This window comes from Gossypium arboreum, chromosome 5 (genome assembly GCF_025698485.1).
Source record: "Gossypium arboreum isolate Shixiya-1 chromosome 5, ASM2569848v2, whole genome shotgun sequence".
Lineage (NCBI taxonomy): Eukaryota > Viridiplantae > Streptophyta > Magnoliopsida > Malvales > Malvaceae > Gossypium > Gossypium arboreum.
The window spans coordinates 2,793,248-2,807,881 of NC_069074.1; the positions used below are offsets into that span (position 1 = coordinate 2,793,248).

Consider the following 14,634-nt stretch of genomic DNA (forward strand, 5'->3'; position numbering starts at 1 on the left):
ATGCATTGTCGCACTCAATAATCACTCGACGCAGCCCTTTTGCTACGCCACTCGTAACCCTTCAAGAACTCTCCACAACTCAGTTTGCAATGGAGAGCATATGCCAATCAAGCGATTAAAACTACATATCCAATTCCCATTGCTATCTCGAACAAGGCCTCCAGCCGAGGCTACCCCTAACTATTCTGCCAAGACACATCAGAAGGGTCCCATGTTGCATTCATCGTCATTTTATAACTCGAAGCCGCAATACTCAATAGAGTTGATTGATCAAAAACCTGTCTCAGAAAGTCCCAATCCCAGTCCCCATTATCAGTCACCATCTAATTAGCTATCACCCCCTCATCGGTACTGACAAAACTCGTACAATAGTCTCTCAACGGACCCAAGTCAAGAATTCATCTGTCAAGCCAAAGTCGAACCTACTCACCATCACCAATGGACCATAAGAGGTTCTCAAGAACTATTGGCCAAATCTTAGACAAGGAACGCCAGAAGGAAGAACGGTTAGCCTTGTCAATTCTTATGGGGCAACTGTCCTTGATCATATATTTGCTCCGAACCACTTGCACCCAAAATGCTTTCGTACCCATTTTCAGAAGCATTGCCTTATTATGTTCAACTAATCTCCGTAGTCCGAGGCCATCACTAGTGAGCGGTCTGACAACAGGATTTTCAATTTCTTTACAAATAAAACATCTCACTAACTTCTCAATTTCTTTACAAATCCAATCGAAACTAAGGTTGTCTGCATAAAGTAATTTGAGATAGCAAGCAAAACCCAATTAGCGAGACTGATTCGCCCTGCCGTAGAGAAAAGGATAGCATCCCACCCATTCAAACGACTCTTAACCTTATCAACTATAAACTGGTAAGTGGAGCAAGAAACCCTTTTATGAAGCAAAGGAACACCCAGATAAAAATCCAAGTTGTCAAATTTCCTAAAACCCACGCAGCTTGTAATTTGATCGGACAAGTTGTTCTCCACATTAGCTGAAAAGAAGATACTCGACTTTAGACCATTCACCTTATGCTCGGAAAACTTACAAAAAAATTTCAAAATATTCTTAATCAAAGTAGCTTCATTCAAATTCTCTCTTGAGAAAAGTATGAGATCATCAAAAAAAAAAAAAAAGCTGCGAAATGATAGTCCCCTACGATCAAGCCGAATCGGATCCCATTCCCTTGCCTCTATAGTCGAAGTGATACTATGCCCATGTTTCTCCGTACTTACGATGAATAGATAAGGGGATAAAAGGATCCCCTTGGCGGATCCCAAGAGTAGGCTGGAATTCGTCCGTCAACCTCCTAGTCCTCAATATTTCAATCAAATAAGTAATACAACGCATAATTAATTGAATAAGCTAAGGCCACATTTTCGCTTCAATCAAAGTATCTTCAATAAATTCTCATCCAACCCTATTGCACGCCTTTTCTAAATTATTTTTAATAACCATCCAATTAATCTTGTCTTTCTTTTTGTCCATAATTTTCTGTGCAATAATAATATTGTTTGAAATATTCTTTCCTACCACAAAGTTAGCTTGACTCTGAACAATAAACTTAATATAATTGGTCTAAACTAATTCATAATTAATTTAATCATAGTTTTGCACAATACAGTAAAGAGATTGATAGGACAAGATTGAATGAAGTAATCTACTTGTTGAAGACTTCCGAAGTAAGATTATTCTAAAATACTTTCTTGAAGAGTTAATTAACCATCCTAAAAATAGAAGGCCCTACAAACAATATCCCATCAGAATTAAAAAAAAAAAAAGTGCTTGAAACCCATCTACTCCAAGAGCCTTCCATGGAGTCATTCTGAACAAGGCCTATTTCACTTCTTTATACTTCACATGACGAGTTAATTGTTCAACCTCCAACTCACCTAGGAGAGGAAATTTATTATGAAGCGGATACCGACTTAAAAAAAACAATAGCACTATTCATAATGGATTATTCATCATAACATTATTTTATATTAAATAAATTGATATCATTAATACGATTAAACTTTTTAGGTGTCAAGATAGTATTATGTAAAAACATCGTATTTCAATCTCCTTCCAAAGCGAATCTGTCTCCACAAGATTTCCTGGTGGCCAAGGACCTTCTCTAATTCAGCTTGAAAATTAGCTTCCAATTCAAGAAGCCGATTTACCTTCTCCATTCCAAAGCCACTCGGATACCCTTTAATCTTACAATGACCCGCCTCTTACAGCCAGTAGTAGGGTCAAAAACCGATGGATACCAAGCCTTAAAAAATAAATAAAAAATAATACATCATATCAATTAATTCAATTTAAATTATTAAAGTTGAATATAAATCATCTATAATTATTAAATTTAGATAAAAACATTATATTGGTAACCAGGTGTGTGGCAAAACAGAGCTCCTCATCTACTACTACGCAGCAAAAGCCAAAACCAAAAGTGTTGAGCGTTTCCTCTCCAAAGCAAAAAAGGAGTAAACAAAATATTTATAAATAAATAAATAAAATTGAATCAAAAAGTCGAATGGCGCTTAAACTGGCATTCTCTCTTCGTTCATCAACTCACAGTCTGTGAAAACTTCCAACACTTCCGGCATTAGGGTTTTTCTGGTTTATATAAATTGAGGGCTTCCTTAATCCCCCCAAACTTTCCTGAGTGGCCGCCATTTTATAGAGGGAAGAGGACTTCAAAGTTTCATTCTTTTTTCATTAAAAAAAATCTATTTTACCAGTGGTTTGATGGATCGTCTACGCCCAAGACAGAGGGAGAGACTGGTCTTCTCTGGATTTACAAAAGCTGAGGTCAGAATAAAAGGCTCTTTATTTTAAGTTTTAAGTGGCATTTCATTATCTGAATACTTATCAGTTTTCTCCGATTCTTATTAAATGGTGTTGTTTTAGCTGTTAATTTTTTGCTTTCATATTCATTGTTTTTTTCTTTTAAAGAATTATCATCGGGTTGTTTTTTTCTTGTGGTAATATGAGTAGTAGTTTTCTTATGTATGAACAGTTGAGAATTTTAGCTCAGATTATGGGAATAGAACAAATACGGTGTCATGAAATTTTAACATATATTATTGAAAGCTTTCTGTATTTCTTAATGTATTGTCTTTGATGTACTGTGCTGTTTCTGCTTCTGATCAGCGTAAGTGTATGTTTCAATGTTGTTGACCCTAAGTCATTTTGCTATAAGCAAAACAATGCATTCATTATACTAAATCTCTGTTGGGGTTCCTCAAGTTTGTGCCTTCTACAAAGCTATTCTGCTATGAGATTATAAAACATATATATATATATATATGCCTATTCTGTTACCTCTTTATGTACAGATTGAGAAGATGGAGAAATTGTTAGTCGAATCAACAGAGCCGATTCAGAGTAAGGAATTTTGTCAAAAAATTGCAAGAAGTTTTAGGTTAGTTGCATTTCATGTATTTTTCTTTATAGTTCTTCTCCCCCTCCCTTTCTTCTCTCTATCCTTTGCACCCTTTGATATTAACCAAATGAATTAGCCTGGACTTAGATGAATGCTGTCTTTGCAGTGCATCCTCAGCTCGTGCTGGCAAACCTATTGTTAAATGGACTGAGGTCTTTCTTTACTCCATTACTTAGTATTTCTCCTCTTTTCCTTCAATATCATACTTTAGGGTATCTCCTATGAATGTGATCACTTATTTCCTTATTGTTTCTCAGGTACAAAGCTGGTTTGCAGCTAGGCAGAAAGAAAGCACATCCAAAGCTCCTTCCTTCACTGATACACCCAAAGATCAGTCCCCAATACCTGAAACTTGCCCTCTACACAATGGACATCAAGGTTCTCAAAGTCTTAGAGGTGTGTGTCCTATTTGGAATTTAAAAACGGAAATGGGCAAAGTTCGGAGAGATTTAGAAATCCGGTTGTTGTAATACGGGTTTTAGTTCAATTTGCTACCTCATTTCGGGAACATGAAAGCTATTTAAACATTGAGGATATGGCTCCAGGCCTTTGTTTTTGCACAAAATGTTATATAAACTAATTGTCCACACAATCTTAAGATTTATTCTTAGTCAGTTTGGCCTATGTCACTATTATAATCACAAATTTGCACCTTTGTCTCTCTTTGAGCAACAGGCCTGACGATTACTTTTACTTGCAAGGTAAAAATTTTACCAGTACAGGCATGAACTCACTACTGTTCATATTGACTGGTGCAGAAATCTCATACGGTTTTCTTGGTCATAGCTGCCTCTGCTTTGTGATCTAGAAACAATGACTTAACAAATAACTATAGAACCGAACCACCTTCTATGTTCTAGAGAAAAGTATGTTCTGCCTTTGCTAACTTACCTGCCTCTTTCTGGGAATGGTTTCAGGAATGGGAGGAAAGATCCCTGATCTGTCAGAACTAAAATTCGAGGCAAAGTCATCTAAAGATGGAGCATGGTAAGTAAATGAATATATATTAATCCATTAGTAATCGTTAGGCTTTTCTATGTAGAAAAAACAACAGTTGGAATATACTTGCATTTATTCTGTTATGTCATGGAAGTCTTGTGTTTGAACTTGCTCATATTGGACTGAGTTTATTTTGATGCACAGGTATGATGTTGATATGTTTCTCACTCACCGGTTTTTAAGTTCGGGTGAAGCTGTAAGTATCTAAATCATACTATTGCACTCACTGTATAGCTGATGCTCACCCCGAGCTAATAATTACGTAGTCACAGTTGTTTTCAAACATACTGACCCATGGAGTCAAATTCATGTGTAGGCAGTAAGTATTAACAGGGTGATTTTAGTTTAAAAAAGCAAAAAGTTCTTAAGAGTTTGTTATATTCGTATTTTAAGTCATTTGATAAAATATATTGTTTGTTAAAGGAAGTTCGTGTTAGATTTGTGGGATTTGGGGCTGAAGATGATGAATGGGTTAATGTTAAAAAGGCGGTACGAGAGCGATCCATCCCATTTGAGCATTCTGAATGTAATAAGGTGACCATTGGAGATCTCGTATTGTGCTTGCAGGTGACTTATAGATATGTACTCATTATTCTTAAATTTGTCAATAATCTTCCAACCCATTGTTACTTAATTTGCATTTTTGGCGTGAACTTAGGAGAGAAGAGACCAATCAATTTACTATGATGCTCATGTCGTGAAGATTGAACGGAAAACGCATGACATACGAGGTTGTAGGTGTCTCTTTTTGATCCGATATAATCATGACAACTCCGAGGTAAGCATCTTATCTTTTTGTCAACTCTTCTTTAGATACCAGCTACATCTAAAGAGTATCAAGTATTTCCTTTAAAGCTGCAGATACTGATCTTTCTAGGTTCGTTCTTTGCCAGGAAAGAGTTCGATTGAGGAGACTATGTTATATTCCAGGCCAACAAAGTAGATAATTAGCAGAATGCTTCTTGATCTTCTCTTCCAATCACCATTTTGCAGTTTTAATTGTGATTTTCTGAACAATAGAATTATGAGGATGTAAATTGGTTACCGTCAGCATAATTGAACCAACGGGAAATTATCTCCATTATGTATGGTTGTCTTTGGTACAGTAATACAGTTTAAACAGTGTTTTCATGTTGGAATATGCATATAAAACAGGTAAAAAATCACAGCTTTCTTCTTAAAATTGGTTCCCGTGTATTAATCACCATAACCAACTAGATTTAAAAGGATTTCGATGCCTCAAAAGTGCGAAGTAACCAGCTGTTGGCAACAACATTTTCATCTCATTAAGGGAAACTTGTAGGGGACAAATGACAATGACGCAACTTATACTTAAATCATAACGTTAGATGCCTTGACCAGTTACGCCATTAGTACGTCCAACACACTTGAGCAAAAATCTTTAAAATCATTTCTCATACTGAAACCCCACAAAACCAAGTTTTCCCTTTGGATTTCACTGAAGCTGTGTTTCACATCTTGTAAGATAAAAACTCACCTCTCTAAAGACCAGTTTGACATTGTTGTGATTGAAAATTATTTTTAAAAAATTTGGTTTGGAAAAAATATTTTTGGAAAGTGTTGTAAAAAGTGGGTTAATTTAATATATTTAATGTTACTGTCAAAATTTGTGATTGAGAAGATAAAATGTTCATTATAGACATAATATTGTAAATTAAAAATAAATTTATTTAAATAATATTTAAATCATTTAATATAAATTATACTTAAAGTATATATTTTAAATACTTTTAATAATTAACAGATTATTTATAATTTTAATTATACATGAAATATTTTAAATTTTTGAATATAATAATAAACAATTTTTAAATAAGTTAATATAATGATATATAAAATATAAATTAATCTAAAATTTTAAATACATTTAAAATAGTTAAAACAAATAAAATTATTTTGGTAATTTACACTGAAATGCAAAAGTCAAAAATATCTAAAACTAACTTTTGCGTTTAAATGAAAAATGTTTTTCCAATGTATTTTCAACTTTAAAAGCCAAGTGTTTGGCATTGTTTTTGGTGAAAAAAAAATACATTTTCAACCCCAAAACAACTCTCGAACAAAGATTTGGTGGTGTTTACATATCACTAGCGAGGTGAGATTCCTCAAAATGTATAGGTGTTTAGATAGTCTAATGGGGTAAACCCTCCTCCGATGAAAATGCTTTTCCCACTTTTAACTTTTTTATTTTACTCTAATATAAATCTAAAATAAAACTATAGATGTAACTGATAGTTATAAATACATGCATTTTATACGAGTTAAACATATTATATTAAGTATAAATGTAAATTTAAAATTAAAATTATAAAAGGTACATATGTTCTTTAAAAAAAGTGTATTAATTATGTAATGCTTGTACATTTTTAATATAAATATGATATTAATATTTTTAATTATTATTTTAAAAATATAATTGTAATTTAAATTTTATTATTTAATATAGACATGAATTTTAATTATTTACTATATTATAAGAACATTTTTAAAGTAATATCTATAACAATCAATTTTATTGTCAATACACTGCTATAGCTGTATTTAAATTCAAATATTAATTTCAATTGTTCTAATTTCACTACCACCGCTACTTTTAATCTCATCAAAATCAATCCAAAACCTCGGAATGATCAAATACTACCTACCTGTTAAAGACTATTAAGGTGAAATACTCGATTACAATTACCATCCGGTTAGATATCTAACAAAAGCATTTTGGATCAAATAGCAGGTCTCGATAATTTTTCTGCCCCAAACTAGGGAAAAGTCAATAGTAACGCATAGCCATTGCTCAAACAGCCCATTATATTAGCGGGGGCTTACATGCACGGAAATGCAACTGAACACAAGAGCAAATTGTCTTATTGTATGACAACTATTCGTAAGCAAGAAAACAAAACTCTCCAGTCCCAGAGAGATTCTTTAACCGCAATATCAACAACTTTCAGCATGTTCGAGAAAATTGCTTACTGCTTTTGATGCCACAACTTACAAAACGAACAGAGGTTAAATAAAAAAGTGTTGGTGCCCCAACTATCACCAGGAGCAGGGTGGACACATGTATTTTCTGTTAAACAATAATAATAATAATAATAATAATAATAATAATGTCATTGCCACACTATAGATAATTTATATGAATTGCTGAAAAAGACATGATATGTTTACCACATTAGGGGTAGAAAAAAATGACTGTCGAAATCAAAGATGAATCAACCTGAAGTTAAACCTGCAAAATACATGGAAAAATATTGCGAATAAACAGACTGGGCAATGTGCACAAAAACAGAAGCAAAAAATAGTGCAATCAATCTCCGGTTTCATAATGTATCAAATTAACCAATGAAACTCCTTACCAAATCATACGTTGGTTGTTCTCGTGGCGCCTGGCAAAAACTTTTAGGCATGTAAAAAGGGCCTCTGCTGCATTTCTGCTTCTGAGATTTTGACCTCTGTTAATAATACAAAAGAATCTAACAGGCTCACATTTGGAGCCTTAGACAAAGAATCACCTCAGACCACCATCTAAAGTCTAAAATCCACAGTATAGCATCAACATAGCAAAGGATCCTATTGTAAGCTAAAATACAAATGGTACTATCAGACTACATCAGCCACTATTTTTACCACTAAGGCAATCATTAAATGTAATAAGTTCAATATTCAAATGCTTTATCCGTAATGACACGGTAGGACTTCTTTGAAAGGGGTATATCACTCCTTGGAACGAAAGCATGAAATCCCGACTTAGAAAAGAGAGAAATAGATAATTGGAAGAAAACATCCACCAAAATAATTTGCAAACTTGGGGTGTTCGGCAAAAAAAGTTTGCTAAAAAGGGAAAAAAGGGAAAAAATAATGGAATAAAAACTCGGGGTGTTTGGCAAAAAAGGCAAGGCATTAGCTAAGAGATACTAAGATTGATCATGCACTGGATTTAGCTTTTAGGGAAATGAGAATACACGCACCAACTACAGGGCAAGAAATAAATAATAACAATATCCTATTACATCTTCTGCTTCAAAATATACAAAACAAGTAACATTCTTTCTTTAGGCTCAAATCAGACATCATAGAAGTGAAAGCCTGAAGGATCATAATGATCCTCTAGTCCAGAAAACAAGGCCTCAAACACCACCAACAATTAAAACTTATCCTTTGCACTTGCCTTCAACCAAGAAGTTATGATTTCAAAACTATACAAGTAAGGTAAGAACATTTGCATCTAATTCGACAGAAGCTTTTGAGTTTTGACTTGGATGAATGACAGTGCACAGGTTTTAGTAGATGCTAGATGATGATGACAATAAAGTAGAATTTTGCATACATCAACTCCAAAATGCTGTGATCAATCATTCCAGCTAAAGAGTTCCGCCCCCCAAAATTGAAGCAGTTGAGCCATCTCTTGTCGTACACATGCACGGTTAAAATAAAAAGACCGGCATGTGAACAAATCATTTGGCAGATCATGAAACAGTTCGGCCATAACAAACTGATGCAATATACAGATTCTTTGCCCATTTCTCCTGGTGAAAAAAACAGTGTGTAAACATTTACACTTGGGAAACAAGGATGAAAGCAGTTAATGAATAATGTTCGATGAAATACCTTCACATGTGTGCTAGGAAAAGCTGAAGTTCGAAGGGTCTCCTGAGTTTCATCTGTGGGTTTTCTTCTTGGAACACTAAGAACAAAAGCAGCTTGATCCCAGGTTGCAGCAGTTGAAGTGATACGGTAGCCATTATCCCATCTCCGGTGAATACCTTCACTGGGGTAGAGAAAATCTAATTCTACAACCTGCAAGCGGCACCAACAAAAACATATTATCAGGCAGCAAGTTTTTCCATTTACCACAAGTGCCAGGGAATAGACATTGAAGGAAATCCAATAAAACCTGGTCAGAAAATGGAGCACCGCGTGACATAACAATTGCCCATCTGCTTCCAGCAGTGGCCATGGCAGTCACATAGAAACCCTCCCTCCATTTTTTGTTGATCCACTTAAAGGGAAATGAATCGCTAACTTTGTAGGATTGCTGCAAAAACTGGGTCCCTACATTCAATAAAGTTACAGAAATGAGCTAAATTGTGTAACATAGAAAATACTGTAATTTCATTTTAGATACTTTAGGGATTGCTAAACTAACCCTTGGACATTACAACTAATGAACTCCCATTATTAGCTCCTGCAACTGCACTGATGTAGTAATTTTTTTCCCACTGCTCCATAATCCATTCCTTCAGAAAGTTACAAAATTGGTATGTTAATGTTTGAGCTAAGACAAGAAATTAAGACCTATTTACAACAATGTTTGACATGCAAAACTAAGAACAAATATCAATTAGCATACAGCTAACAAGAAATGTAATATGGTAGATGCAATAGACATAATTCTGGGAATAAGAACACAAGCAACCTTATGAAGAAAGTATGGAGAGAGTTCATAAACTTGAGCAGTGAAGCCAGTGCCAGCATCCATAATAAGAGCCCATAGGTTTGAACAAGAAGCCACACAGCTGATAAATAACCCATCTTCATTTCCTTTCTCGATATGCTGGGGAAGCCTCACATCTGCTACATTGTAATGGTATCTACAACCAGAGAAAAAAATTAGCAACATCTATTCCTACTTATGAACTTCAGAAGCTTGATGGTGATTTTAAGATTTATACCTTTGCTTCATAGGCCTACGAGCATTATACACACTAATCCATTGTGTTGCAGGCATTCCCATTCGAACCTTCTTCTTCGGTTGCTCATCCTCGTCCTCCTCCATCATTAACCGGCCTCTCTTTTGTCCTACTTGATACATAAGCTACAAGACAAAAATTACATGTTAAATGAATTCCAACAAGGCAACAATTGAGACACGTTTCTCTCAATGAGAAGCCAACCAAAATAGGGATTTAAATTGCGGTAGCAACCGCAGTTGCTTTTTTGGTCGCATCGTGTTTATCACAATTGTGGGTCAAACGGAGGTTATCACGGTCATTACGCTCATTCCGGTTGTGATTTTTTTTTTTGCTTAGTTTATTGTGAAGTTTAAAAATTATAATTACAATCATGAAAGCTATTTTCTAACCATTTTTAAAATGTTTTAATATATTCTATGATTTTTTAATTGATTTAATATTTTTATATAATAAATAAATACACATAAAAATGAAGTGAATTTTTTTAAAATTTCATATTATTTAAATAGTTCTCAAAAATATTATATTATATTTATAAATATAAATATGCCTACTATCCTTACAATAAACATATACACAAATACATAAATAAAACCACTATTTATAAATATTATAATTTTTTTCTATTTTCTTTTCTTTCTTCATATTGTTCTCTTTTTTTTCTCCTTTTTCCGCCTTACTTAAAAGGCCTAAAAAGACTAAAGGTTAAAATGTGTGAAACTATGTAACATTAATTTCTTTATTTTTTGAAGTCATCTATTATTTACTTTGACTATCTTCTTCATCTACTCTCCATCCTCTGGTTAAGCGATCTCTCTCTCTCTCTCTCTCTCTCTCTCTTCTTAATTTTATCGTTCTTTAACTTATGAATTAGCCAGAAAACTGGAATAGCGGGTCGTTATTACCGCTACACCGATTATTGCGGCCACTATTCACCGCAATTGTTGTGATTTAAACTCAACAGTTTTTCTTCCGATAGCTGTGGCGGCCAGCAGCACTACCACTAAATAGTGGCCACTATACCACTATTTCGGCGCTATTTGAATCCGTAATTACCAAATAATGCAGACAAAAGAAGCAAAAGTACCTTCTGAGCACCATCAGTATTGATTGGCCTAATATCTGGATTTGGACCAACAATCCCATCAAAAAGGGAGATGTATTTTGCATAATTCGGTTCCTCATCAAACTTCAAATTCACCACATGCTCAACAAACTGTCTGAAAGGTGCAGGGCAAAAGCAACACAAAGTTTCTGGGGATGTAGCCATCTTCTTCTTACAAACAAGAAATCCTTTGTTTTCACCCTAAAATAACCACCCACATCAAGAAGGTGACAGATAATAAATATCAAAATGCTGAAATTTATATTAAGTAAATGCAGACCTGATACCCTTGCCAGGGTAACCGACCACGTAGGAGAAAAATGAGGGTGTAAGCGAGAGACTCTAGATCATCTCTCCTGCTACCAGTTCTACCAAGATGAGCATGAACACTAGCATACCGTACGGTTCCCCTGCAGTAGAGGAAAAGGAAAAAAAAGTACTCCCAAGCTTATAGATATAGAAATTTAATAAAAGTACAATCAAAGAAGGAAACAAAAGCATGCAAACATAATTTTTCATAACAACATTTAATTTTACCTGAAAACGTCTGGACGTTGATCATACTCAACATGTTGACCACTTGAACTATCCCGCCACTTGGTTGCTGTTGAGTTCAAACAGACAAAAGAACTGTCAAATATGATCTGGATCTGAAATAAAACACATCTTAAAAGGAAAAAACCAATGGCTTACCTAATCCTAGGTCAACAAGGAAAAGTTTTTTCTCATCTAGAGTTCCTGGAGGACCAAGCAAGAAATTCTCCGGTTTTACATCCCCATGCACATATCTGCAAAACACAAAAGCAACAGCATTATAGCAACAAATGTCTTCCAATGATCAAAAGTCAAAGCCAATGATACACTGATTTAGTAGACCTCTTCAGCATTATCAATCGAAGTACTTTAACTTTCCTAACAAGACAAATCTTCTTGCCATATTTAAAACCAAATGAAAAACAAAGAACAAGCAAAATAGAAAAAAGAATCACCCTCTGGAGTGCATCTTCTCTAAAATTGAGATGGCCTCAATGGCAATACATGCAACCATTTCAATGGACATCCTGGAAGTTGAAGAAAAAGCTACCATTAAATGGTCAATCTCTTAATAAAGTAAGGAAAATAATTTAATTGAGAAGGAACATACGTGTGCGAGTTGTTATTCCAAACATCCCATAAGCTAGGTCCAAGAATATCCATAACCTGTTCAAAACATTGCAAAATCTCAGTCATCTTTAAAACCTGATACATATATATATCATTGAACTTAGAGACCGCAAAAGACATACCATAACGTAGTAGTCACCTTGCCGACCCTTGTAATGAACTCGAGGCACACCATGGCTACCACCAAGCGCACTGCAGAAAAAAATTAAAGCCCTAGTTAAAATTACAAATGACGGGCAACCCTAATTAATGAGGCTACGATACAAATATAAAACCGTTAAACAATGAGATGGAAGGGAACTCACCCGTAAACTTGCCACTCATATGGTGGCCCATAGTTACATCCTTTGCTGCTTCTATGCTCAAATTTTAAAGCAACCTAAAGTTCAAACATAACAAAATTAGCACATTGCAGATATGAACAATTTTCAGAGTATGCAATGAAATAATTTGATACCTCTAAAGCTCCTGGACCAGCACCAATTCGTCTACCAACATACACTTGTCCAAAGCCTCCTTTCCCAAGTTTCCTTTCTATTCTATACATGGGAGAACCACCTACCTGAACCTGTTGCAGCAAAAACAAAGAATAAGTATAATTTCTTCAAACTGATAAAACAACATTATCTGCTTCTTCCTTCATGTAACTGATTGTGTAAAATGAAGCTCGATACTATAACCAATCTTACAAAGTCAAAAGCAATAAATATCAGGTCCGCGACTCTTTTTTCTTTCTCTTCTACAGACTCTTTGCACAGATTTTTTTTCTTTAAAAACAAAAAAACTGAACTCCATAAATAGATATCTCAAGGTAAAATGAAGCAAAAAAGAGTCCAGAAAACTTTGAATAAAAGCACCTTCTCGGGAAGTGGGGCTGCACTTCCTTCATCTTCGGCTCCAGGGCCTTTGTCGCCGTTAAGGCCGCCGCTATCGTACTCGTCCATATCTTTTCGGCAACCTTTTTCTCAAAACCCTAAGGCTTTAATATCCTCGTTTTTTTTTCTTCCAAAAGGCGTAGCACCGTTCACGATATTATTGTGTTCGTTGTCGTTGCTTTTAATCTTGTTATCACAAGTGGCAGCAACGATCGCGTCTTTCTGTTTACTAACCAGTCCGGTTCTCCTCTGGCGAGTGCGAACAGTGAACTTTTTTTCTTGCCGGTGTTGGTGTAGGGTTTCGGGAGAATATCAATCGGATTCGGTTTCAGGTTACGGTTGACGGAGGCCCGATCTCTGCGAGCTCGGCTACGCAGCTCAGGCATCGTAGGGACTACATTCGTCCATAAAGGGTAGTAGCTTGGTGAAGATCCATGAAGGTTCTAGAATCATCGGCCGATTAATTTTGATTACAGGCTTTGAGAGATAGGATATTAACCCAATAACAAAAAAATAAGAGTTAGAGAGAGTAGGAAGATTTTATTTGATTAGAACAGATAAAGATGGTGAAATTGGGGTTTGGTAATGGAAATTTTGGAGATCTGTGGAGGGAAATGAAAGGAATGGGATACAACCTGGTCAGAGTGAGATACAAAGAGAAATGGAGGTGAGAAATTAGAGAGACAATGCTTCCTCCTGATTTTTTTTTTTCCCCTATTGTTGATTTTAAATTCATCTTAAATTTTCAATATTATGTATTACTAGCTTGGTCTTATGAAATTAATTTTGAATTCGCATGGAAAAAAATTTATGTAATAAAATATTTATTAAAATTTTGAATAAAATTAATTGATATTTTAATTATAGTGATAAAGTTTATATATTTACCATGCACTATATTTTTGAGTTCAAATCTCATATTTTATCACATAAATATAATTTAATTTACTTTAGATTTAAATGTTATTATAATTAAAATTTTATTATTTTATTATATAAAAATGATAAAACATGCTCATCAAAATATAATTTAATTTAATTTATAAATAAAACAATATTTTATTAATTTAATAATTAAATTATAGTTAAGTGACTCGTGATATTATTTTAATAAAATATTTATAAATTTTTAGAATAAGTTTATCTGTGTAGACAAAAATTTTTATGGAAGTTGAGTTTGGTTTTATTTATTTAAATTTGATTTTAAATCTCTATTTCTAAGGAATTAATATGAAGTTTAATATTTTGATTATTTTTTTATTTTTTGGCAGGCTGATTTTTTTCCTATCTTAATTTATATATAATTTGTTGATTATTTCCGAATCGAATCGTATTAGCGGATCGA

General features: G+C 34.2%; 2 protein-coding genes across 3 annotated transcripts; one reads left to right on the forward strand and one right to left on the reverse strand.

Moving 5' to 3' along the window:
* The first annotated feature begins 2,287 nt into the window (after positions 1 to 2,287).
* On the forward strand, positions 2,288 to 5,583 carry LOC108483493 (protein SAWADEE HOMEODOMAIN HOMOLOG 1-like). Its single transcript, XM_017786937.2, has 9 exons — positions 2,288 to 2,798; positions 3,326 to 3,411; positions 3,539 to 3,584; positions 3,690 to 3,828; positions 4,350 to 4,419; positions 4,576 to 4,627; positions 4,855 to 4,998; positions 5,090 to 5,209; positions 5,325 to 5,583. The coding sequence occupies exons 1-9, from the start codon at positions 2,736 to 2,738 to the stop codon at positions 5,376 to 5,378; spliced, it is 774 nt and encodes a 257-aa protein (XP_017642426.1). The 5' UTR covers positions 2,288 to 2,735; the 3' UTR covers positions 5,379 to 5,583.
* Positions 5,584 to 8,388: 2,805 nt separating this feature from the next.
* LOC108454193 (casein kinase 1-like protein HD16) lies at positions 8,389 to 14,036 on the reverse strand. Of its 2 annotated transcripts, none has more exons than XM_017752572.2 (16): positions 13,272 to 14,036; positions 12,872 to 12,982; positions 12,720 to 12,793; positions 12,537 to 12,606; positions 12,395 to 12,450; positions 12,240 to 12,311; positions 11,944 to 12,038; positions 11,788 to 11,854; positions 11,531 to 11,660; positions 11,233 to 11,451; positions 10,125 to 10,267; positions 9,869 to 10,043; positions 9,599 to 9,689; positions 9,347 to 9,504; positions 9,061 to 9,249; positions 8,389 to 8,978 (listed from the first exon to the last, which is right to left on the reverse strand). In XM_017752572.2, the coding sequence occupies exons 1-16, from the start codon at positions 13,356 to 13,358 to the stop codon at positions 8,919 to 8,921; spliced, it is 1,797 nt and encodes a 598-aa protein (XP_017608061.1). In that variant the 5' UTR covers positions 13,359 to 14,036; the 3' UTR covers positions 8,389 to 8,918. The 2 variants fall into 2 exon arrangements, with proteins under 2 accessions (XP_017608061.1, XP_052884008.1); XM_053028048.1 differs by lacking the exon at positions 13,272 to 14,036 and adding an exon at positions 13,104 to 13,258.
* Between the last annotated feature and the right edge of the window lie 598 nt (positions 14,037 to 14,634).

Excerpts from the sequence above, each read along its gene's own strand:
- LOC108483493 (XM_017786937.2), top strand. The coding sequence starts at position 2,736 with ATGGATCGTCTACGCCCAAGACAGAGGGAGAGACTGGTCTTCTCTGGA. Across the intron at positions 2,799-3,325 it reads CTGGATTTACAAAAGCTGAG|ATTGAGAAGATGGAGAAATT; the intron begins GTCAGAATAAAA and ends CTTTATGTACAG. Across the intron at positions 3,412-3,538 it reads AAAATTGCAAGAAGTTTTAG|TGCATCCTCAGCTCGTGCTG; the intron begins GTTAGTTGCATT and ends CTGTCTTTGCAG.
- LOC108454193 (XM_017752572.2), bottom strand. The coding sequence starts at position 13,358 with ATGGACGAGTACGATAGCGGCGGCCTTAACGGCGACAAAGGCCCTGGA. Across the intron at positions 11,855-11,943 it reads CCTTGTTGACCTAGGATTAG|CAACCAAGTGGCGGGATAGT; the intron begins GTAAGCCATTGG and ends TGAACTCAACAG. Across the intron at positions 8,979-9,060 it reads TTCCTAGCACACATGTGAAG|GAGAAATGGGCAAAGAATCT; the intron begins GTATTTCATCGA and ends TTTTTTCACCAG.